This window comes from Hoplias malabaricus, chromosome 15, assembly GCF_029633855.1.
Source record: "Hoplias malabaricus isolate fHopMal1 chromosome 15, fHopMal1.hap1, whole genome shotgun sequence".
Classification (NCBI taxonomy): domain Eukaryota; kingdom Metazoa; phylum Chordata; class Actinopteri; order Characiformes; family Erythrinidae; genus Hoplias; species Hoplias malabaricus.
The window spans coordinates 19,073,829-19,098,805 of record NC_089814.1 but is presented as its reverse complement, the minus strand read 5'-3'; the positions used below and the strand labels follow the sequence as shown (position 1 = coordinate 19,098,805).

The following is a 24,977-nucleotide window of genomic DNA, read 5'->3' as shown; positions in this document are numbered from 1 at the left end:
GTTTTAAATTATTGGAATGTAACCTTTTTTGAGGATTGAATTTGGGTTGCGAACAAATGCTCATTCTATAAGTCGAAGTGAATTCGATTCAATAAAACAAATAGCTCCAAAGAACCGGTTCAGTAGAAAGAATCGAATTTCACATTAAAACAGTTCTGCACACATGAAACAGTTCAGTGCTACATTGCTGCCACCTGCTGCTCTGGCATGCAGCTCGGCTGTAACAACAGGGAATTCAATTACTTTTGGATTTGAAAACCTGCCAAAACACTTAAGAAAACAATTAAATTATGTGAAGTAAAAATTATTTGCTCACAAACTAAAGATTCTTTATTTTGGTTGACAGAATTTATTAGCTGCTATTATGTGCTGCAACATGTGTTTGTGGTATTGTGAAATAAAAACAACAACATAATATGCTATTAGGGCCTGTAAGATCATTTACTCATTCCTCCAATTTACTGTCTAACATAATGGACTATTGTGGATGTTCTTACAGCCCAATGTGAATTGTGAGGGGTTTTAATGCCTTTTATTTTATTGAATATATAAATGTATTTTTACTAGTGTTTCTGCTTACAAAAATGCAGTTTAAAATAATCACTTATTATAGATTGTAATATAAAAGCAGAAAACAAGGAATCATTAGGTTTTTGTCTTTATTACATTTTATTTGTGCTGTGTTGCAAAAGGTTCTTCTGACCTGTGATTCTGTGAATTGAACTTAATTTGGTCCCAAGCCAAGGAGTCATTGGCTGCTTCTCAATACCAATAATACATAGTGAGAAACAGCCTGTAAGTTAAGTTTCAACTTCACTTATTTTATTTATTTATTTATTTTTTGGTACAAAAAAAATAGATTACTTTGGCATCTACGCTTTGTTGAAACAGTTATTTGTGATCCCTATTTGATGTGTAACATCCACTAACCATTTTTTGTTCCAGTAACCATTTTCATTTACGTACTATTCATAACAAACATGCAATTAACATCTAACAAAAGTTTGTATATAGTTTCCTTGAACTAATACACTATTAACTGGTCTGATCCTGCAGACTCAGTTCTGAACTTGTTCAGGTTTGACGATTATTGAGGATTGGAACCACCCATCTTGCAGGCGGGTCTGTGAGCCTCCAGAACTAACTCCAGCTTCTCTCTCTCCCTCTCAAGCCCAGCAATCTCCTCTTCCAACTGTGATTTCACACGCTCCAAGCGCTCAGTCTCCTAAATGTAAAGTAAATCACATTTTTAAACATATTTATCAAACAAACAAAAAAGACAGCATGGCAACAATGTGCTGAGCTAGATACATTACAAGACTAATTATTACACAATCCACCTTTATGCAATAACAGACTCTACACTCCTGAGAATGCTTTACACTAGATACTGGAACATTGTTGATTTAATGGCACTCATTGGCAGAATCATTACTGAAGTTGGATAAACATTGGATGGTATGTTCAGGATCATAAACAACTCTTTTATAAGATATAGCTCTAAACCCACTGCTCAACAATCCAGTACTGGAGTCCTTTATATGCTGCTACACAACATTTGGAATTGTGCATGACGATTTCAAGCTAATGTGCAGCTACTCAAGAGCATCCATTTTAAATCTTTTCTTCTTTGATTATACAAGCTGTTTGGGCACAACTGAATGTTTATTTCCACAATTGACTGAAAAGTAAAATTGCTAAATTCATTAATAATAAATTGTGTGTACAAACTTTTGTACATATTGTGTATGGATATCTGAAACTAAAAGGTTCTCATAGCTTCTTTGTTTTATATACATGCTCATTTCTATTTTGTATCCCATTTTTACATGGTAAGCATAAGCAGATTCCTCTTCAAAAGGCTTTACACAGCCCTGCAATACAGCTAGATTAATTATTTAATAATAATAATAATAAATAAATAAAATTGTTTATACATTAAATATAAAATATAATGCATATATCAAATCTACTTTCTGGTGAGGTGTTAGAGATTATGTCCAGTATTAAAATTTATACATTTTCATAGACAACAATGTTGCATGCTTTAGCATGGGAGATGCAAGACTTGTTTCTTTTTGTTGTAATAATCCTGTAAACACAATTGTAATGGATTGTTACTGACTTTATGTTTGAATGTGAAACTGTCTTTTGATTTGTTTTTTGTTTTTTGGGTGGGGGGGGGGTAATATCCCATCAGTCCCAAACGTGTGATTTCTTGGCCATGCTGACATACCCAATAATTAGCCATCTGGCTAATAATTATAAATAGTTGGACAAAGAACAAGTTCAATTTAAAAGCACAGAGGTTTAAATAACTCACATTTTGCAATGTGTCCGTAAGCATGCGGCGACGATCCCGACATCTAGCTGCGGCTATTCTGTTCCTTTCCCTACGAGCTCGCCGCCTCTCACACTCCTCTACGGCTTTCTAGAAGTGATTCAGAGAGGGAAAAATAACAGCCCATGTATAGTGACAACTCAAGAAAAAAAAATGCAATAAAAAAACAGTTCATAATAGATCATCGTTCTCAACAAACCTTTTCCCCCATTTACATAACATAGACAGCTGGGAAAATCAAATGATGACACTGCCATCTTGTGGGTAACAAAAATACAACATGCACTAATTTATTTCCAAAATTGTACACCTCTTAGTCACCAACTGCCCTATTCACAGGCTGGTCCGCCCCCTGAGAGCGTGCTCTGTGACTCCCGCGCAAATGCTACTATAATGACTCACCCTATTGGCCTGTATGTGACTCAGGTGTGAATCATAACAGCCCTTTTACCATAACTGGATGCGTCAAGAAAACAGTTTAATTTATACTTTCACTGTTTTTGTGTGTTCAAATACAAAAGGGAGTCAAAGGTCTACTATTACTTACAACTTCACTGGTGTGGCTTTTGATGTTCTCAGATCCTTTCCCTGTCACTGAAAGTAGCAGGTCTAGACTGGGGCACTGGGAAATACAAGGGCAGTTTTGCTGTGTGGAAGAGGGCAGAAATGAGGCTATCGCGTCCCAGGCAGCTTCTGGTTCAGAAACTACAGCTGACTCCAGCAGCCACTGAAGATTCGGACTGGAGGCCACAGTGTCAAGGTTATGGCTAGTGTTGTTGACCGCATCTGTGAGTTTCTGCAAAAAAGGAAGAATAAATGTGGGCCTAGTTTATGAAACGCATTTTAATGATAAGATTATGAAAACTATTCACTCATGAAATATTTTTTTCTCTTAAAAGGTTTTTTGAAAACCCAGCCTTTAATATGTAATAGAATATATGCATAAATTATAAAGATAAAAACGATCGAATAGTTTTTTTTATGCAACTGCTTTCAAATATATTTTCAAATATAATCTGAAATAACCTTAAATGGAAAAGAATTACAAATGTAATTTTACGTTAATCTAAAAAGTATGTAAAAAAAAAAAAAACGCCTATACGTTTATGTCCAAAAAGACCTATAATAAAATGTATTTTGGGTGGAATCAATGCATTTCAATCATCAAACAAAATAAAGATATAATATATGCCTAGGTATTTCTCTTCATTCACTGCCATCGTTGGTTAGATCATTGGAAAAGTTCAGTTACTAACCGTATGTATGTGGACGGCGCTATTCAGGTCCAGTCGTCCGGTGTCGGTGAAAGGCCCAAAATTGAAAGCTGCACCAGCTCTGCTCTGATACATCTCCATAATGGTTTCTCAGAAGTGTTATAGAGGCTCCATTATTACTTAGGAAGACCACTATAAAATATTTACATGTCTACCGCTTTGATATCCCAGATTTCCCAAATCCTCACCTCTGTTATTGGCTCATGTTCTCTAACATTTGAAATAATGGCGCCACACGGAGAATTCAAACGACTCCACCATAAAGTCCCCAGCTAAAACCAAAAGCACGTGATTGAATATCTTTTCGACTCCTCACTCTCCTCCAGTCCCTCCCTCTCTCCATATACCGAGTGACAAACGCACCGACCGATAGACTCTCTGTCCCACCCAGTCAAACCTCTGATCTGAATCTGTCAGTTACTGCAGTTCCCAGTGGAAGTACATGTGGCACATTGTATTGTTCGGTCACATACTTTGTTTTATGTCCTCTTCTTAGTAATATTTCACCCTTTTAGTCTAAATTAAATTCTTAGTTAACAAAATTAGTATGCCATATCATGTAATAATTATGTCATATAAAACATTTAGACACCAAACATAACAGAAACTGGACTTTATTGTCCACATAAACACACACATGTATACACTTATATACCCACCATTTTGTTTTAATTCCTCCAACCATTCAAGACTGATTTTTTTTGCCTCCATAATCCTTTATACCTCACATTTCAACACTGGAAACATAAAAAAACAGCTTCAGTGTATCTACAATTAAAAATTGGGTATGTGTTTGAAATATATCTGACCCAGGGTTGTAGTCATGCGTAATGAGTTCAGTGTTTTACAAATAATTGGTTAGTCATTTAGTCATCCTTAAAATTCTATAAACTATTGGCACCTTTACACTAAAGAAAAAGTGTGCTGTTTGTTGATTTATTTTTTTTAAACATAGTACTCACCAATATTACAAAGAACAAAAGTATGTGGGTGGGAAACAGTGCGTGGGAGAGATGCTGTAAAATCATTTTCAGAAAATGGCAGAACCTAGATTCTGACTCCACTGTGACTCACTGTGATCTCGCCATGGTTTAAAAGGCATGGTTGTCAGGGCTATTACCCCACATACTGCTTGTTTTTATTTTGTTTTCAGAGAAATTGATTTATTGGATTTCTTCTTTTCATCAGTAAATGAGTAGTAAATTAGGTGGATAATCACTTTTTTTCACATTTCTCTGCACTTTGCTGGTGTGTTCTCTTATTTGTGTTCCATTTATTTTGTTTATTATATATAAGTTATAACTTGATTATCATAAAAATAAAGAAATGTACATAATAATATTGGTCAGTTTTTGCATAAACACTGAGAATTCTGAACAGATCCCACTCAGTCCCCCTCCCATAAGCTTTCAAGCTCCCTGCACATCTTGATTTTCACTTAACTGTGTCTTTGTAAGTGAAAACCAGTTGTCGGTGAATCATCAGATTGGGAGTGCCTAAGCAGTGTATATTTCACACCAAGAGTCACTGAAAGACTTTATGGGTTGATTTCCCCAGTCAGGGCATAATCCAGAACCACATTTCTTTTAACTATTCAGAATGTTGTTCAGTCCAAAAAAAAAAATTTGAGAATAAGTTAATGAACAGAACCATTTATTCTATGGCTGCAGAATAAATGTGCAACCTGTACAGAATAACCTGTATCGGGTAAGATTTTATTAATACATAAACTGTTTGCAGAGGCAGAAAATATTGACACCCAATTATTATATGCCAGGTTTTTTATTTATTTATTTATTAATGTCCCCCAAACATTTCTGTTTATTATTTCAGGAAACTTAACTTCAAGGTTATATTTTGTCTTACACTGTGGAAGATTGTGGTGCCTAAACAGACCTGTAGGCCCCAACTGTGACGTCAAAAAGTTTAGGATTGTTCAGTGTCCCTTCCTTGTCCAGAAGGAAGTAGAATTTGTGGTCTTTGACTTTGAGAGGGACGAAGGAGGGAGATTCTTGCCTATGAGCATGGCATGCCACTTGACTCAGAGGCACCGTTAGCTGCCATGCTTTGTTTGTTCCCAGAGGAGACTGGGTACACACTGTCACCTTTCCACCTCCTTTATGCAGAATAACACGACTGACAGAGCGACGGCTGAACAACACACCCAATCCCACTATTCCACCTCCTGGAAAAGAAAAAGAGAGAGAGAGAGAATATCTCCTAATTACAGGCCCAAAACTTGAATAACTGCATACTATTTGCTTTATATTAATTTCATTCTGATGTACTTGAGTTTTGAATATGTTAAAGTGAACCAGGGAGCAGGGGAATAATAACATTAGTGGGTAAAGTGTAATGCTTGTTCAAAATGAAATTATCCAAAAACTAGGCATCTCATAACATGTTGAATATGTCTTATGTGATCACAGAAAAATTGAAAGGATAAAATTTCAGATATGAGGCTGATATTATAAGGCGGATACAGAAATGTCACAAACTGTACTAAACATATTACAAAAGATATTAAAGCCATAAGAAGACTTCACAGAATTTAGTTATAAATGGGAACTCGCCCTATTTTTTTCCCAGTTCCCTCATTGAGTAGTACTTTCTGAATAGTTAGATTTTTCTCTCAAAACTATTATACAAAAACATTAGACCAAGCTTTCTTTTGGGTATCTGTTTCCTATCACTCCTGCCGTAAAGCATCCTGGCTCTGTCAGTTCCTCAGAAATAGAGCATTTAATATCAAACCACTCTTCCTGAATGAATTTGTTTAAATCTTTAAAACGAAAATTTTAATTTTAGTAACATGTCAACAAGGTGTTTTAATATGCTCCAAAGACAGTGTCAAAAGTGAAAATTTAGACAAAAAGTGATTCTGATATCAAACCTAAGAAACCAATCCTATCAACTTGTGTGGCAGGTGGATGGGGATAGGACTGAGGAATAGATCAGTGTACAGTTAATGAAGGTAAAGTGATAAGCCAGTTTTAAGGTATTTCTATTCTTGAAAAAAAAGCTTCTAATTATGTCGTTCTGTTAAAACGAGATGAGTTTTACAGGGTTAGTCAATGACTGAATTATGCAGAAATGTTGTGGCTTACCAATGACAAGACAACCGAGAGTGAAACCAAACCTCCAGGCGTTCGATCCCAGGTTCATGTCAAAACTGAAGAGCCCCAGGTCGGTCCTTACTTTATGTTGCGCTTTACTGCTTTTTCGGGTGTCTTTGAGGCTCGTGAAGGCAAAGTAGGCCAAGTATGTCCAGAATAGACACTGACCTCCACAGAAGAGAGAGAGGAGGCGGAAGAAGCGGGTCCTGTCGTGTTCAAACAGAAGCACATCCCTCTGGACCGCCGAGGAGGAGGACAGAGAGGGAGAGACGCCACTAAAATGTCTCCTCAGTGACTGAATGACCAGTCTTTGAGGACACTGACCTCCGGGTGAAGCGGAGAGCCACCTTAGAGGATTTAAAGCTGTTGATTTATCGCTAACTCCTTTAGAAAATGCAGTAAAACCTCCTAAGTGCTGCACTAAAGCCAGTCTGTGGGGAAACAGAAGCCCAGAACAAGAGACTCGAGCCCTGAATAACACACACTGAAAACCCATGGCTTATATTACAGTAAAATAAACTATATTAGGTCTCTTCGATTCCATTTAAATCAGATTTGGTTCTCTCACCAAGACCCACTCAAACAGGAGGCCGCCATGTTCTTTTTCACACTACGGAAGCGACGTTGGTCCAAAAAGTACAAGCCGTAGGCTGACCTTACACGTAACCACCTGTTTACACCTTTTTAAACTTAAATAGTTTATTTATAAAAGTAATAATAATTTACAGTTCATTATAATAATAATAGTCCTAATTTCAAAGTAAATTTACATACTTTTCAAACAAAACAAGGCAAGTCACGTTTTAAAAACATGACATAAATTATAGTTTCGTGACACATTTCATGTGATGCCAGTCTCAGCGCCCAGATAGACAACAGAGTATAACACAAGGGAATATAATATAGATACAACTTAAAGAATTCATAAAATATTTTATTTTATGATGTTAATATATGGAAAAAAATATAATTCACATTTGGCTCCCGCCTTGCGCCCAGTGATTCCAGGTAGTGATTCATACTTAATACACCTAGGAGCCAAACAATAAAAGGATCAAATACTCAGAGCTCAAACTCAAACACACAAACAATGATCTCTTTATGTGTATATGCTATATGCTGATGAGTGTTCCTTAGCATATATATATTCACTCACACACACCTACAGACACTTTTTGAGTCATCAATCCACCTACCAACGTGTGTTTTTTGACCGTGGGAGAAAACCGGAGCACCCACATGGACACGCGGAGAACTCCCCACAGACCGTGCTGCCTATACATACATATATATATATATACAGACAGATAGATTGATAGATAGATAGATAGAATTAATATAAATTTAGCAATTAATTTATTTATTTACAAATACATACCTTTTACCAATGTTGTTAATGGCAAGGAAAGATAAGTGTATGGAACAATCTTGAATAAAGATGGAAGCATTATTAAAAAACTACAATTATAAACAGATTTACAGTACTCAGACTGCTGATATAGGAAATGCAACGAGTGTAATCATGTAACATGACAAATCTTTCATAGTTGATATTTAATTCCCTATTGTCTGATATTTAGATGACTCCTGAGTGCTCACAGATGGGAGGAGGTTGTGTGTTTGTAGAGCAGTTAGGATGGCTTAGGCCTATTGTCTCTCACCTGAATAAATCTTATCAGATCTGAAGGACCACCCTATTTGCATACAGTGAAGACCATGGCAAATGAAACTTACTGGAGATAAAACATATGAACAGGGCCAATGCCAATATTGACATTAATACATTTTTATAATTGTATTTGGAATGGAGTTTATTAAAACATGAACTGACCCTGCAATAGACCGTCATTCTGTCAAGCGTGTGTCCGTGCTTTGCACCAAAAAATTCTGTATAGACTCCAGATCCACTGTGACACTGATCAGGAATGAACTGTTACTGAAAATGAGTGAATTAATAAATAGTTATGAACCTATGACACAGTGTATAAAGCACCTGGAGTTTTTAAAATATGTCAAAAAATGAAAATGACAAAGTTGGTAGTGTGTTTCTGACAGCAACATTTATTTAAAATGCTGTTTTTGTTCTCTGTTGATCAAAATGACATGTGAAGCTCCCATCTTCTACAACAATGCCTACTGTGTTGGTAATTAGTCCAAACAAAGACACACCCACAGACCATCAGTCAACACCACACCTAGATGACAGAACACACCCTAAAGGGTCATTGGAACTCCTAGCAAAGACTAGTATGAGAAAGAAGCCTGGCTAGTTTAGTCTTAGGTACCTTTCCTACTCTTTGTTCTTTTGCTGCAGAGGGACTGCTTAAGATAAGAAGAACTTATTTAAAGGGTCAGTTCAGTGTAGCAATATTTTTAAGTTAACTGATTTTAGAATAAAACAGGGTGCTACCAATTCTTCTTCTTAAAAAAAAATATTAACAAGAATGCCACGAGTGTTCCTGGTTAAAAACATGAGGAAGAGAAACATCCTAATCTCCAATTGTGTACAAGGGGATGTATCCATACCAGGTGAGTGATTCATTACATACGGATTAAGTTTAATTTAATTGTTTATTTGCGAAAGGTGAGATCTTACTTTATTAACATTTGATTTCTCACCTGATGGTTTCCAATATATGAACAAATAAGAGGCACTTTATGATGAATGATAGATGGACAAATTGATATGTTCCAAAATAATTTAGAATATCTCCACATAGACTTGCACTACAATTTAAGGATGATTTTGGTATTTTGGAGATATATATATGTGTGTGTATTAATAAACATACTCAAATTTGTCTTGCTTTCTAGTTTCTCTCTTTCCTCAGTGCTATGTGCAGGATGGATGTGAACGAAACACTGCAGCTCTACCCCTCTCTCCATGTAAGCCACAGGATAACTCTAGTGGCTTGACCATCAGGCAGGAGCCTGGTTCACCCTGCTATATACGGACACACAGGCCTCCTTACATCCGCTCCAAAATTAAGGTCAGTGAACTACTTCTGAGGACACTAAAAGGGGCATTCCAGCCAAAATCCAACATTTAATATAACAGTATTCTGTAGCACAGCACTGAAGTGCTCATTAATTGGACAGAATGTTTCTGAGACTTTGGCCTTGATTTCTTTCTCACTACATTAAAATTATACTCCAGAGTGCACAGAGACACTATCACTGCAGAACTGAAAAGATTTGTTAATATCAAAATTAATATAACAATTTCCATTTTGGCTGTAGGTTTCTCTTAAAGAAATATTTTAGGGATGGGCCCAATAATACATTCAAGACACTGGATGTCTCCTTTTATTGTTTTATGCAGATATGTCAAACATTTATGAGTCAAACATTTGGGACTGCATATTTGTAGACTGCAAACATTAAAATACAACCCGTTCATTGAACAAATCATATCGTTTTGTATGAAACATACCTATGGCTCCCTGTCTTGGGGCCCATATTCAATTATATGCTGTTTATAGCAGGAGATGGCCCTGTTAGTTATTTTATAACAATTCTACAGATATATAGTTATGAATATAGGGGATTTATGTAGTGGTTAGAAGGTTGAACAATTATTGCAATCCTGCAGTCAGCCTTTATTCCACTATTGCTGTTTTTAATGCAGGTAACTAACGGTGACATGCTACATGAAGACTCAGCCTCAAAGTTATTAAATTCTGTTACACCATCTTGCCAAATATGCCAGAAGACATTCAGTAATGCACGAACGGCAAAACGTCATCTGAAGATTCACAGCAACTTTAAGAGATACTCATGTGAGTTCTGTGGGAAAGGTTTCAATGACACTTTTGACCTGAAGAGACATGTGCGCACCCATACAGGTATGATATTTGTGACATCAGCTTGCCATCGTTACATTTTTCTCTCATGTTACTAACCCAAGCGTCTCTTTCAGGTGTGCGGCCGTTTAAATGCACTATGTGTAATAAGGCCTTCACCCAGCGCTGTTCTCTGGAGACACACTTGAAAAAGATTCATGATGTCTCTCAAAAATTAGCTTTTAAGGAACGCAGGGATAAGCTTTATGTGTGTGAAGAGTGTGGCCTGACTGCTCACACACAAAACATCCTGTTTACTCATCTCCGGACCAACCACCAAAGCAGCAAATCACAGACAAACCCAAAAGATACCTACTGCCACAAAATGGCCTGAACAGTGTGGTTTCTGTCATATGATTCCAAACATGTTGAAATTTTTGAGGACTTGGCAGGGTGTCAATAATAAACATAATTCCTCTTCTTTAGTGTTGTTTCTTAGCTTCAGTTGTAGATTTTTCATAATTTTAAGCAACTCTAAATTCCTTTATATAATGTCTGTATAGAATAAATGTGATAATTTGTATTTAATATTCTATGGAGAAAAACACTAAAAATATCAAAACCATACCATATCCAATCAATATATTGAAATAGATTTTGAATGTGAAAATTATGCAGTTTTGCATTACTGCAGAAAAACACATAGACATGCAATTTTCATGATAGTTCTGGCAACACCATGTGATGGACTGGGTTTGTACATGTCTTGTGCCCACTGATCCCGTGTGGGCCCTAGACCCACTTCAACCCTGATCAAAATGACATGGCTACATGAAATCAAGGAATAAATGAATGGATTTGGGCTAAACCGTTAGTGTACTCTTGTTTGGTATCTAATACCAAAATACTCCTCCCCTAAAATCACTGTGAAAAGGACATTGGCAGCATATAGAACAGTGAAGCACTGTTCGCGATGTTTGGGATTTCTTGGCTCTGGAGAGAAGACTTTCATACAATTTATATGTTAGATATTATGTTTTTTGTTGTATGTTTATGTTTCTGTTTTTGCCTCTGTTGTAAAATGTATATACTATCAATTTTAAATGATAATAAAAAATTATGAGTGTGCCCATGCTATATAATAATAATAATAATAATAATAATAATATAAAAAAATATGAGAGGGATTTAATTGTCAAACTTTTCTTGATATGGCTGCTTGACTAACCTACCTAACTGCAGTTTCCTTCCTGTGCCAAGTTGATAAGGTGCTGCAACATCCTGCAGTGCTTTAAAAAGACTAAGGACAGTATCAATAACTTAACGGTGGCTTTGTGGCACCCCCTACTGGTGTCAATGAGCACAGAACGTTTACCTGATATCCTAGGAGACTGCATCCTTGAGTCTGGTCTGTTTGCACTTGTTTTGACGGGAAAATGCAGAAAGCCGCGTAGTGTGTTATTACTTTTCATATGTTTCATCTCAGACCACGAGACTTATACCGTGCACATAATGGTCAATGCATAGCATCTTTTTAATTCAGTAGACAGTCTAAACTAAACTATGTGTTGTCTGGAGTAGCAAAAAGGTGGGCGTGGGGATGACGTCAGTGTTTTGTGTGTGTGTGTGTGTGTGTGAGAGAGAGAGAAAGGAGATGGAATCTTGAGGTCAGACATCGTGCCAAGGGCGTTAACAATGGGCTCATATCTGCCCATTTCAATTTTTAAACCAGATTAAATACTACTACTAATAATAATAAACTCTCCTGAAAAAGCGCGAACGTTTCTGAGGAGGGCTCGCGCTTCCCGCCACACATGGACGCGGGAAAACAGCTGTGACCTGTTAGCGCCCAATTTCCGACCCGTATTTTCTGGCCGTTTCCTCCAGAAGGACACATTATCTTCGTCGGTTCGTCAGTGGTTACCTACTGATGCTAAGGGTGGAGGGGGAGGGGCTGGAGAGGGTCATTTTGGTGAAGAGAGGAACATGCCTCGTCGTCGCACACCGAGCTGTCTGTCAGAAAAACAACAGCAAAAACAACATCACCGTGGCCTGACTAGGCGGTTTGATATGTTTCAGATGGGCTGAAATACGTCTCACAACCGCAGGGGCGGTTTGGTTTGGAGTCTGGACATGTCCGCAGTCCTAAAACACGGAGAGGGACAAGACTGAAGGATGCAGGGGGTGACAGTGAGCGGAGAGGCGCCCACCCTGGCAGGGGGAGGCAGGGAGGAGGTAAGACTAACAGAGGGTCTCTAAACAACATCCAGTCTGCCCTGCTAGCTTTAAGGTCCTACATTTTGAAATGTCATATGTTGATATGATAGACCATTACTATAATTTATTTGCACTGCCTTAAAGGTCATCAAACTCTTCTTCACAGTGAAACTAATAAACCAAACTCCTAAAAATCACAGTTTTTCTTTTCTTTTCACATCTTATACACACACACACACACACAAATAATGCCGAATGTTTTTTGTTCATGTGGACACAATTTACACGTTTAGAGTAAGAATACTTATTTCCTTGTAGCATGTAACCAGTAAACACAAATGCATTATGAGCTATAAATAATGCTTGAGTTGTAAGTTTATGCAGCTTCTTAAATAGTTCCAGCAGCTTTTAAAATGATGTATTTATGAAAGATGGATGACAGAAAGATGTATACATACGATAACGCTCAGACCTGTTAATTTAGCCTACAAATTTTCATTTTGTATTAATTCTATTCTTTGATCAAGCATGTCTCACCCTTCCTGTTTAGTCTGGGCATGTCTGTTAAAAAGAGGAGGGGCCATGTGCGACATGTGTGTCTTCTTTGCCGTCATAGAAACCCCACATATATGTTAAGGCCTTGGAAAATTTGTAGAGTTTATTTTGTCCCCTTTGTGTTTGGTTAAATAGGGTGATTTAATCAGACATCTATTGCTCTGATCTAATAACTATAACATGTATTCCCACACCTGCTCTCCAGACTGATAAAACCTTGAATTAACACAACACAGCTCTCTATATTTGTAATTAACTGAATAAGTCAAAGAGCAACGTTAATTCAAAAGATTAGATAGATTAACACTGGTTCTTGCTTTCAATGGCACACCATTTTTAATGGTACATCTTTCAGTACGATTACTGATTATACCAGCTTCTTTACTCATATTCACATTTAAGTGGTACTTGTTGAAAGTAACCTTAAACATACCTGATGTAGTTATGTATTATAATCATTACATTGTAATATAATATATTGTTACAGTTGTTGACTCTCTTTGGTTATTATTAAGTATTATTCATTATTATTAGGTGTTATTAATTAATGATCATGTGACCTAAAGCTACGTAGTTATGCCGTGTTTGGATTTGTGATTATGCCAGTGGAATTTACACCAACTTTACAGTGTTAAGATCTGTCTCGTGGGTCTTATAATGTACTCTACACGTTTTAGAAAAAAATGATTTCCCTGCATCACCCCCTGAATTAGCTCAGCCAAGAACCCAGTATACATGACATCATCATGACATGACAGCAATCACATTGTCCCAACTCCTGAAAATGGAACCTATAGGCTGATTATGTCATTCTTTTGAAATTCCAGTTTCTGTGATTACGCTGATCTAGTTTTGTGCTGGATTCGTTATATTAGGTCTGGAACTAAACTCTGTAAGAGCCCCAGGACCGGCAACACTGCTGTACAGGGGTGTTCTCAGTACAGCAGTTAATTTTCACTTCTTTATGATGAGGCCAAAATCATTCTAGCTGACAGTCATCTGATTGACATTCCCTCAGTTACAGATGGTAATGCACTGTACTGTGTCCCCCTAGTCTTTGTCGTCTCTTATTGAATCTTCATTGCACACTCAATTCATTCAAATGGACCTTCACTCTGTTTATTAGATACCCTGAGAAGTTAATGAGAATGTAAGAGAGCTTCTTTGAGGACACGAGTAGTACAGGCCTCTGTGAGTTGCAGCCTGTGTGTGGTCAAGCATGAAAGCTGTGCCACTGCACCATGAAGTACATGTCAAAAAGGACAAAGACGGCAGTCATTACAGTCACAGATAGAGTCCTTGCCAATGTGTGTCAGATAAAACAGCTTAAAAAAAAAAAAAAAACAAGGCCATTAAGGGGAAAACAGGCAAAAAGATTATGAGAAGGTCATTTTAACAGGAACACTCTCTCTCTCTCTCTCTCTCTCTCTCTCTCTATCTCTCTCTCTCTCTCTCTATCTCTCTCTCTCTCTCTCTCTCTCTCACCTGAATCTGCACTCTCATTAACCTTCTTTATAGTGCAGTATTTCTGCCACATTGACTGTTTCTTTTTAGCTCACGCACTGCCTCTCTATTATAGTAGAAATATAACACTGGGCCAGCAAGTAATTACTTCGTGATGTTGCATATGCTGAGTTATGGAATTCTAATGTCAGCATTATTAGTATTTACCTAGAAAGCATGACCTCTTAGCTTAACCCTTCTGATCTGAATATAAAAATAGAGACGCATTTCTTCCAGCAAATTGTATGTTTGATTGTCATAGTACATTATTTTGTATTATCTTCAAAATCGGAACCTTGAGAGTGGTGCTTTCACTCACCCCCTTGGTTGTTGAGTTAACCACCCATATAATGTTACAGACTGATCGATAGACTGGGAGACAGAGGCAGAAAGAGAATGACTAGGATATGTTATTCAGTTTTCATAATGTTTATGCAATACTGACACAACCATTCCAACTGTAACTGTTTTCATTTAGCATGTGATCTGATGTCTAACATTGCTTGACATGTTCTTTTTTTTTTGCTGTGAAACATGTTCTGTGTGTGTGTGTGTGTGTGTGTGTGTGTGATGACTAGAGTTGTCACAATCCCAGAATTTTGACTTCAATACCAGTTCCAAGTGTAGTATCGCAATTTTCTATAATGGCCAAAAACTTAGTCTTTCAGTTCGGTTTCCTTAAATGTTGAGGTCAGTGGGTAAACGTGGACAAATTTTATAGTAATAAGAGTCTAATCTAGTGATGTTCTACTCAAAGTTAAAAAGCTAATGTTATTCAAATAGTTGAGGAGTTGTTGAAATGGGGAAAAAAGGTTTTAAGACAAAATGAAGTAAGATAACAACACTTATAATATGAGCACAAGCTGTACACTTCATTTATACTTAAAATATCAATATTTCAGTTTAAAATTAACCCACACGAAAGAATTAAGGAAAATAAAGAATGAAAATAATTACAGCTTAAGCTGTACAACTATTACTCTAATTAAAACACTCATATTTACACCTTTAAATGAACCCATGTGAAATGTATTGAATAATATAAAGAGTAAAAACATTAATATTTGGGTTAAAGCAGTAACATTTGCTCTGCAGCATATTACAGGCTACATGTTTTATAGTCTGTTTGCAAAAGAAAAAAGTCTGTAACTACTAACTATAACACTTATGCGCATAATCTGTACGCTGTTCAGCTCTCTGTAGAGATCAGGGTGTTTGTGTTGCTGGTGTTTGCCTGTTTTGCAGAGAAAGGATTTATAACGTGGTTGTAGACTATGCTACTGCTTTCTCTGCTCGAGTTGACTGAAGCGTGCCGCTCAACGCGCTGATTTGATTCGCTGAATCAATCTAATAGAACGCGCAGTTTGATTCGCTGAATCAATCTAATAGGACGCGCAGTTTGATTCGCTGAATCAATCTAATAGGACGCGCAGTTTGATTCGCTGAATCAATCTAAGAGAAAGCGCTATTTGATTCACTGAATCAATCTAACAGAGCGCGCTATTTGATTTAGTTATTCAGTATACTGATTAAGTTCAGCATCGAATCGTTTACAACGTTGTAGCATTGAAAAAGAATCGAAATTTCGATGCTTCGTGCAACCCTAGTGAAGACAACTGTTCCAAGTGCAAGCTTTAAGCTTACACAACTGAGAGTTCTTGTCTGGGCCAGACAGATATAGAGGGTGAGCTGAGTAGGCAGTAAAGAGTTTTGAGATGGCATCTCTGCTTAATGATCATTTTCCCTTCATGCTTTCCGTATATATTCCTCTCTGAACTCCCTGCCTGGCCTCTGTTTAGAATATTGTAAGGGTAGTCATGTATAAGCTTGATTAGTGACACAATATAATTCATTTAAATGCATGGTGTTCACTGATAGTACAGTGATGATTTGGTAAAAACCCATAATCAGTAGACTAAACCTACACTCAAGTAAATACTATCCATCCATCCATTATCTGTAACCGCTTATCCAATTTAGGGTCGCGGGGGGTCCAGAGCCTACCTGGAATCATCGGGCGCAAGGCGGGAATACACCCTGGAGGGGGCGCCAGTCCTTCACAGGGCAACACAGACACACACACACACCTACGGACACTTTCGAGTCACCAATCCACCTGCAACGTGTGTTTTTGGACTGTGGGAGGAAACCCACGCGGACAACACACCGACTCCTCACAGGCAGTCACCCGGAGCGGGAATCGAACCCACAACCTCCAGGCCCCTGGAGCTGAGTGACTGCGACACTACCTGCTGCGCCACCGTGCCGCCCCAAGTAAATACTAGATTTGTGAAATTATATGACTCATTATTGTTGAGCAGAATTATTGTTACCTCAGTGAAATAATGACTCACAGTTATATCATTTCACAAAAAAGAGGGCCTTGAGTTAAACATGAAAATGGCAGGTATAACAACTCCTTAAATAACTAGTGAGTAACTTTGTTGACCACTGTTCTTCTCTTATTTCAGTCCCAGCTCGCTCCGGGTTCTAAAAGTGCTGAGTAGGTACTGAGTGGTGATGTGTAAACCCTACACTGATTGGCCAGAGAGACACGTCAATCACCACAAAATGCACAGCTCATTCAAATCCAGCACAAACTTGCCGCTTGTACAATCTCTTAAATTAATAAAATAACAAATAAAGTGATCTGGGATGCAGAGCCGTGTTTAGTCAAAAAAAAAAAAAACGTGAAAACACGATGAGAAAACAGCATCTAACTTTACCACTGTTGTTGTGGTTTTCAAAGCCAGCTATTCCTGTTAAGAGACAGGGTTTTGCGACGTCACCTGCGCCATTTCATGGGGGAGCCCTGCCAGTGGAAAATGACAAGCCTTGAGTGAGCCGAGCCAAGTCGAGTTGTGTAGAGCCGGACCCATGCGGTGGAAAAGCGTCATTAGTGTACAGTTGTGGACACAGAATCTATATGTATTTTTGCACATAGAGATTTGTAAATGTCAGAATTGGTTATTTATTAATTTATTTTCCCCCCAGACAAAATGGCCATCACGTCCTGGGTTCATTCCCTTCCTTGGGTCACTGTCTGTAGCAGTTTGGTGTTTTATCCCTGTGTCTGCATGGGTTTACTCAGAGGGCAATGGTTTCCTTGTGCACACTAAGATTACTCTATGACATGTTGGTATGTGGAGTGATGTGAAAGATGGGTTAATTGTGTCGTGCCCCGCAGTCCCACCACAACACTGATCTGGATGAAATGGATGCACAAAATAAGTAAGAGGGATATAATATAAGAATTTGTTGCATTGTCTGCTTTTCAAAAAATAAGTAATCAGAAAAACACACTATGATGCTGAGTTCGGGGTTCTCTCGTGGCAAGTCCATTATTTTTAGCACTCCATCCTTTTCTTTGTCTGATTTGCAAATATCCTTTTGTGTTTTAGATGTAAAGCAAGTGTGAAAGTTATTTTTCTTCTGCTGTTCAAAGATACCAAGTCCTGCACAGTTGATTAAATGTATCTTTTTTTAATACTTTTTTTCAACTCCAGTTTTAGAAACCTATGTTTTTCCACTTTTTTTTTTAATTCACCTTCTCCATCACCTTCTAGTTAATGTCTTCATATCTCATTTCATCATAAATTTCCCCTGAAATGTGGATCATTTGTACTTAATGGTTGTTTCCACTGAAAATGAAATGAATACAAAGTGGTAGCTCACATTTTCACAGCTAAAAGAATAAAAATAGCTGTTTTACTTCCCTTTATATCTTCTGTGGAGAGCAGAGTAAAACCTTAGGAGACTCAGAAATGCACACATGCACTTTCATGTTCACTTGTTTTCTCCCTTTCAAGCTCTCAACTCATTGGTGCCTCTCACATGAAAGGATTCACATGCACATGATTTTTAAGCTGTAGTTTTTAGAGCAGCTAAATAACTGGCCAATTTTTAAGGGATTCTACAGTATTAAGAGGACTTTATGCACAATTCATATGTTTTTGTCACTGTGAAATTTGGTTTTAATCATGGATGCTTCCAGAAATGCTCAAACAGATACTACCTTTGTGGTCTCTAAGGGCATTTTCTTACAATGCAAACAGGACTCCACCTTTCTGTCTCACTTTCCAACCACTATATTCTATGATGAGGTACTTGTGCCAGTCATTATACATCTACTCAATGAATAATTGATCAGTGATAATGTAGCCTTTTTCATTGCACTCAGAGCATAGTAATGTACGGATACTTTTGAGATCAAGTGTTGTCTTATTTATTTGTGGACAAATATGTCCATCATTTGTTTAAATTATTTTTTATATGAGAATAAACAATCCTAAAGATTGCACGACACTTTAAATGTGAATGATGAGAATTTTAAAAGAAAATTATGTAAATTCTGTTTTTATTTATTTATTTATTTATTTTACACAATCCATGTTGTTACCTCTATAAAGTGACAGCAAACAAACATGAACCACTTGGGGGTTACTGAGGCTTAAAGTTCACTGCAGGTTGTAATGGATTCTCCCACCGTCATTTGCTCTCTTGTCCTTGTAAAACTGAATGTGTTCACCTCTGCCAAGAAGCACAGGGCTCTCATATTCTCTGTGCCACAGCTTGGACTGCAGCCTGCATTTTAGTGCTGCAATCTCTCACAGCAAGGGCACTGCTCTGACTATTAGCGGATTGTGTGTGTGTGTGTGCGTGCTTAAGTGCATGTGTGACAACCGGCGAGGTAGAATTTGTGAGAGCATGCAGTACAATGCTGTGGGATTTTACATGTTATAAAATACTGTCTTCTTAGTGGGAGCCTTCTCTTTTATAGATTCATTAGTTTGTGCCAAGGCCATCATATGTCATCGTATTTATTTCTGCCCGTGTATTTGGAAATACATAGGGCAATATAGGGTTGCCTCTAGAGTCAGAAGTGGCAGCAGAGAGCTAGCAACATTTTCTTATAATGATGCATTGATGTCTAAAAGCATTCAGTGCTCTCTCTCTCTCTCTCTCTCTCTCTCTCTCTCTCTCTCTCTCTCTCTCTCTGCTGATACAGAGCATGTTAAAAGCAGGCATGGCTTGGGTTACGAGCAGGCAGGAAATGTATTCAGACCTCAAGAGACTGGAGAACAAAAGTCAATTACTCCAGAATAGAAAAGTAAATTTCACCAAGCTACTAATATATGTGTCTGAAATTTACAGACACGTCTCCACTCAAATGTAGTATTTCTGCTGCAAATAATATGTATGATGGTTTCCAAACCAATTAGTCAAAAAAATGTGCAGTGTGCTTATTTCTCCCAAATACAATACTAATACACTTTTCTTGTTTCTCTCCCCTCCTTTCCCACACCTTCCAAATCCATTCTATATGCCAATGCCCTGCCAAACTAACAATGTCCTCTTTTGGACCTCTCTCCTGACCCTGATGCTGTCCATTCTGCCAACCAACCCCAAACTCTTTGCCACCTGCAGCAGCGTCCCCTCAAACAGTCCTTAAGTGGCTCTCTGTGCCGAGAATCCCATTGGAAGTGCCTGCTGTTGACCCTTCTCATGTACGGCTGTTTTGGCACCCTAGGCTGGTGTTCTCTGTACCGTATCACAGTCATGGCTTCTGGCGATCAAGGTCCAGCTTATTATTATGGTGACCGAGCCCGACTTTATCATGACAGCCCTTGCTCTAATGGATATGTCTACATACCTGTGGCCTTCTTGGCTATGCTATATGTGGTTTACCTGGTAGAGTGTTGGCACTGCTACTCCAAAACAGCCAACCTGGCTAAAGTGGAAATCAATCAGGTGTATGAACGGATCCAACGCCTACAGCAGGCAACACCTTGTATCTGGTGGAAGGCCATCAGCTATCACTATGTACGACGAACCAGGCAAGTTACACGATACCGCAATGGCGATGCCTACACCACTACGCAGGTTTACCATGAACGGGTCAATACACATACAGCCAGCTCTGAGTTTGACTATTCACGACACGGTGTCAAGGATGTGTCCAAAGAACTGCAGGGATTGCTGGACCACCCTGTCACTCGGCTCCGTTTCACCAAGTGCTTCAGCTTTGCCAGTGCCCGTGCTGAAACCGCCTATCTTACACAGCGAGCACGCTTCTTTGGAGACAATGAGGGCCTGGATGACTACATGGAAGCACGGGAAGGCATGCACCTGAAGAACGTAGACTTTAAAGAAAACATGCTAGCATTCCCAGATCCTACTCGGCCGCCCTGGTACACACGTCGCTGGGTCTACTGGCTGGCTTCTGCTCTGCTGCTGTCCTGGCCACTGAGGGTGGTGGCCGAATACCGCACAGCGTATGTCCACTACCATGTGGAGAAGCTGTTTGGTGAGAATGAAGATGCCAGTGACAATGACAACAGTGAGAATTATCGTTCAGGCTTTGAGCAGGGCACTGGAGGTCCCTCTCTCCGTGTAATATCCAGAGTGAACACAGTGGACATAACTGAACTGGAGTGGCACATTCGCTGCAACCAGCAGATGGTGCCAAGCTACTCTGAGGCCTTGCTTATGGATCTGGACATGAACCCTAACACACCACTGGCAGCTGTAGTAGCTGCTCGAATGAGACGCAATTCTAGCTATTTCCTCCAGAGTTGCCCGCGTTGCCGGAGGTCCACAAGCAGCTCCTCTTTGCCCTCCTGGGTAAGAGGGAATGTGTTGATGGGGGCAAATGCATTCCCAGTCAGGGCTGGAGGGAGGCTGGTTGTGAGCCGCAGTGGCCTCTCCTTGGGGCGCTTGCACTCTGCTCGAAACCGCCACACCTGCCTGTTTCATTCAAGGAGCCTTGGAGGAGGACTAGGGGGAAGAGGGGAGGAGGGAGGTGGGAGTTTCCTTGGCCTGGGGTTTCGCAGGACAGATGAGGAGAGGAGAGGTGTTCTTGAGGGGGAAGGGTTAGAAGATGAAGAGAATTCTGAGATGGAGCAGCGAGGACAGGGAGCTGATGGAGAGGTAATGGGAGAGGAGATAGACAGGCCACCAGCCTATCAGGATGCTCTATACTTTCCGGTGTTGATCATTCATGGAGAAGAGAGCTGCCATGGTGGGCAGGACATTGACACAGGATAATGGCAAGTAGTCTGGGGAATGTAGATTAGGTTTTTTCCAGTGGTTTTAAAGTAAATGAATTCATGAAATATTGGGAGGGAGGCAGAAGACTGTTGGGCACTTGTTAAAAATAAATAAGTTAATATCCAGGGAAGATAGAAAGGTGAAACCTAAATATTTGATCATTTTGAAAGAGCAATTATGTGTTGGTTCCTTATAAGAGAGACAGCACTGCAGAACAACTGCAGTATAAGTGAATGTATAGTATATCTTAGGGTTTAAAGGAAACTTTGAATATGTGAGTCTGTCCATGTCAGTGCAAAACCTGATATGGACTAACACTTCAGAAAATACCAACAGGCATGAATCATTAGATATCAGTATCCAAATAATTCTATGCCTTGGGGTAACATCTTCATAACTGAAACTGCTCAGTCTGTCCATGTAACCTGTCTTGTCACTCTAGGAGTATTGTAGTTTACATGAAAAGCTGGACCACTGTACCTGATCACTTAGTGAAGACATTCCAGGCCTAGCAACTTTAAAACAATGGTGTAGTCCATACTACATTTTGACTCAGTCAGTAGCCTAATGACATTATTAAACAGAGGTATAACTGTAGTTATACTGTAGAGCAGATGGTCTCTGACTTAATTTCTTTTTTTTTTCTTTTTTTTTCTTTTTAATGAGAGCAGACAGAAACAAAGCCAAAAGATCTCAGGGGAAAGAAACTATTCTTTTTTTTTAATAGGAAATGAAAAATGGAAGAGATTTGTTAGGAGTGGATGTAGGCTGATGAATTGTAATCCCTTGCTGTTTGTACTTATGCATCCGTTCACTGTATCATGTCATAATTTCTTTTAATATATTTCATTGCCTTGTAGAAGCTTGGTGCTCATGATTCCATTATTCTTTGCCTTAACTGTGTTTCTGTTCAGCGCCATGTTTGCACTGTTAGCACAGGCTTATATAGCTAAAATACAGCATTCTTCTTAAACTCATATACACAACCATGCATATACAGGGAGTTTGTGAACCCTTAATATTATCTGTGTTTCTGCATGAATATGTCCTAACATTTGATATATAAATATATTTTTAATAAAGACTTTTTTACATTGCTATATCTTGAACAAATTATGATTTGTTGTAGTCTTCTTTTTAGAAATAATTTCAACCAAATAGTGTGCCTGCTTATTATAAAACATTTCTTTTGTGTGGTTTAGTATCATTGTAGAGTTCAGTATATTGATTTTGATTGAACGATAAAGGTTTTAGATCAGCACATGTTGGGACTGTGCATGCGAAATCAAGATAATCCTGGGGATTCACAAAGTTTCTCACAACAGGTAATAGGGTGGACGGATTGGTCTCAGGAAGAAATATAATTAAGCGTATATATTATGAACGTAATTATATTTCAAATCCATTTTTTTAAAACTTTAAACTCAATGCAGTGGTAAAAAGAAATTACATGACCACTTTAAACATTTTCTCATCTTTCTCTTCCCTTTGTCTGCTCCCTGTACTGCTTATATACTGCTTCTATCATTTAAATTTATGTAAAGCTGTCTTTTGGAATATATGGGTAATACCTCTAGAATAATAGTGTACTATGATGTTTAATGACTGTCACTAGTGAAAAGCACATGATTGTCTATTGAATCATAAGCCATGACCCAGAACTACACTGTCCAAAATTAACATTGACACACAGACAAACACCAGCTTGCAAAGTTGAGGATTACATGAATAGATCAGCATGCACATCTAATGTAGGTTCATTAACAAGCACAACTAGTCCGTCATCTGCTTTACAAACAGTGCAGGGAATGGTGTGAACAAAAGCCCTAAGCTGAGAGGCTGATCACTGAAAGAATGAATGTACCAGCAGACTCATAAATATTAAAAAAGAACCTATTCTAGAAAAAAATTCAAGCAAATACCAAATGCATCCCTATGTTGTCAGCAGGATTGCTACTACATCAACTAGCACTGGACATGAATTTTTCTGTGATGATGATGATGATGATGATGATGGTAGTGGTGATGGTTTTCATGGAGGTCATAATAAAATCCAACCATTTACAGTATGTTTAATGAGTATTTTTTTCGGGCATGCATTATACTGTACGGCATACAGTGCTTTCGAATTTAAATTGCAAAGTGACATCAAGCCTGATTAGGTCTGAAATACTGAAATACTTCTGAAGATACAAGATTGACTACAAGTGACCATTATATATTCACAAAAAAGGATTCATTACAATATATTTTTACAGAAAAGACTTAAAATGTTTCAGCGCTTCTTTCTGTTTTATTTGTCTTTCTGTTTCTGTGGACAAAAGGAGAGTTGCATATTTATAGGTATGGATCAATAAAAGCTGAGGGCACCTACACTTGCATGTTGCTAGTCTGCTGCAATCACTAACTTGTTGCCTTTACAAACTTGTCTTTGAATATGGATTTCTGTCATTTTTATTCATGTTTATTCTTTATGTAGCATTACATTTCTCTCTGTTTTAGAGGACAACCCTTGCTTGAACATTTATTTCAACAGCGTTTATAATATATATTTTACTGGATATGAAAAATAAATCCACAGCAAGGAATATTCAGAAAAGTGTTTCCATATTTCAGTTCTGATTTATATTGTGGAATTCATACAAAACAATTTACTGTCAGGCTGTCGGTTTTATCTTGACATTAGCGTCCTGGTTGGAGCTGTGAATTATTTTTGGAGCAGAGAAGATCTCACCCCTCTCATTTCAACTTGTATTGCTTAGTAGCTACACAAAAGGTTTCCAGATCTTTACACCGAGAGCTTTACACAGTTTTAATCTGAGTTCTGAAAGTAATATTTTATTACTTAATCAAAAATTTAATTAGATAATATTAAAAAAATGATTTCCATTTTTCTTGTAGTATGACCACTAGAGGGCTTGCAGATAGAGCCTGCAGAGATTTATTAAACACAGACATTCCCTATTATAATTAAAAAAGTACCAGTAGCTGGATGGACATTACTTTGGAACATATAGAAACAATGAAAATGAGAATGATCAATCTTTACTAAATAACACTTTAATTAAATCAACATTATGGAGGTCATTTTGAAAATTCATGTTTGAACATGAATCCAGTTAGAGGTCCACAACACAGG

General features: G+C 38.1%; 4 protein-coding genes across 5 annotated transcripts; 2 read left to right on the top strand and 2 right to left on the bottom strand.

Annotated features, from left to right (window-relative positions):
• Window positions 1-820: 820 nt before the first annotated feature.
• fosl1b (FOS like 1, AP-1 transcription factor subunit b) lies at window positions 821-3,940 on the bottom strand. Its single transcript, XM_066646772.1, has 4 exons — window positions 3,598-3,940; window positions 2,889-3,137; window positions 2,324-2,431; window positions 821-1,225 (listed from the first exon to the last, which is right to left on the bottom strand). Exons 1-4 carry the CDS (start codon window positions 3,694-3,696, stop codon window positions 1,088-1,090), a joined length of 594 nt encoding a protein of 197 aa, XP_066502869.1. The 5' UTR covers window positions 3,697-3,940; the 3' UTR covers window positions 821-1,087.
• Window positions 3,941-5,324: 1,384 nt separating this feature from the next.
• tmem223 (transmembrane protein 223) lies at window positions 5,325-7,381 on the bottom strand. The gene is made up of 2 exons (XM_066646597.1): window positions 6,723-7,381; window positions 5,325-5,800 (listed from the first exon to the last, which is right to left on the bottom strand). Exons 1-2 carry the CDS (start codon window positions 7,225-7,227, stop codon window positions 5,502-5,504), a joined length of 804 nt encoding a protein of 267 aa, XP_066502694.1. The 5' UTR covers window positions 7,228-7,381; the 3' UTR covers window positions 5,325-5,501.
• A 1,794-nt stretch (window positions 7,382-9,175) lies between these two features.
• ovol1b (ovo-like zinc finger 1b) lies at window positions 9,176-10,907 on the top strand. Its single transcript, XM_066645266.1, has 4 exons — window positions 9,176-9,260; window positions 9,546-9,721; window positions 10,360-10,576; window positions 10,651-10,907. The coding sequence occupies exons 1-4, from the start codon at window positions 9,176-9,178 to the stop codon at window positions 10,905-10,907; spliced, it is 735 nt and encodes a 244-aa protein (XP_066501363.1).
• A 1,295-nt stretch (window positions 10,908-12,202) lies between these two features.
• On the top strand, window positions 12,203-24,432 carry LOC136668405 (transmembrane protein 151A). 2 transcript variants are annotated; one of them, XM_066645910.1, is made up of 3 exons: window positions 12,203-12,748; window positions 19,797-19,898; window positions 20,216-24,432. In XM_066645910.1, exons 1-3 carry the CDS (start codon window positions 12,689-12,691, stop codon window positions 21,833-21,835), a joined length of 1,782 nt encoding a protein of 593 aa, XP_066502007.1. In that variant the 5' UTR covers window positions 12,203-12,688; the 3' UTR covers window positions 21,836-24,432. The 2 variants fall into 2 exon arrangements, with proteins under 2 accessions (XP_066502007.1, XP_066502008.1); XM_066645911.1 differs by lacking the exon at window positions 19,797-19,898.
• Window positions 24,433-24,977: the final 545 nt, after the last annotated feature.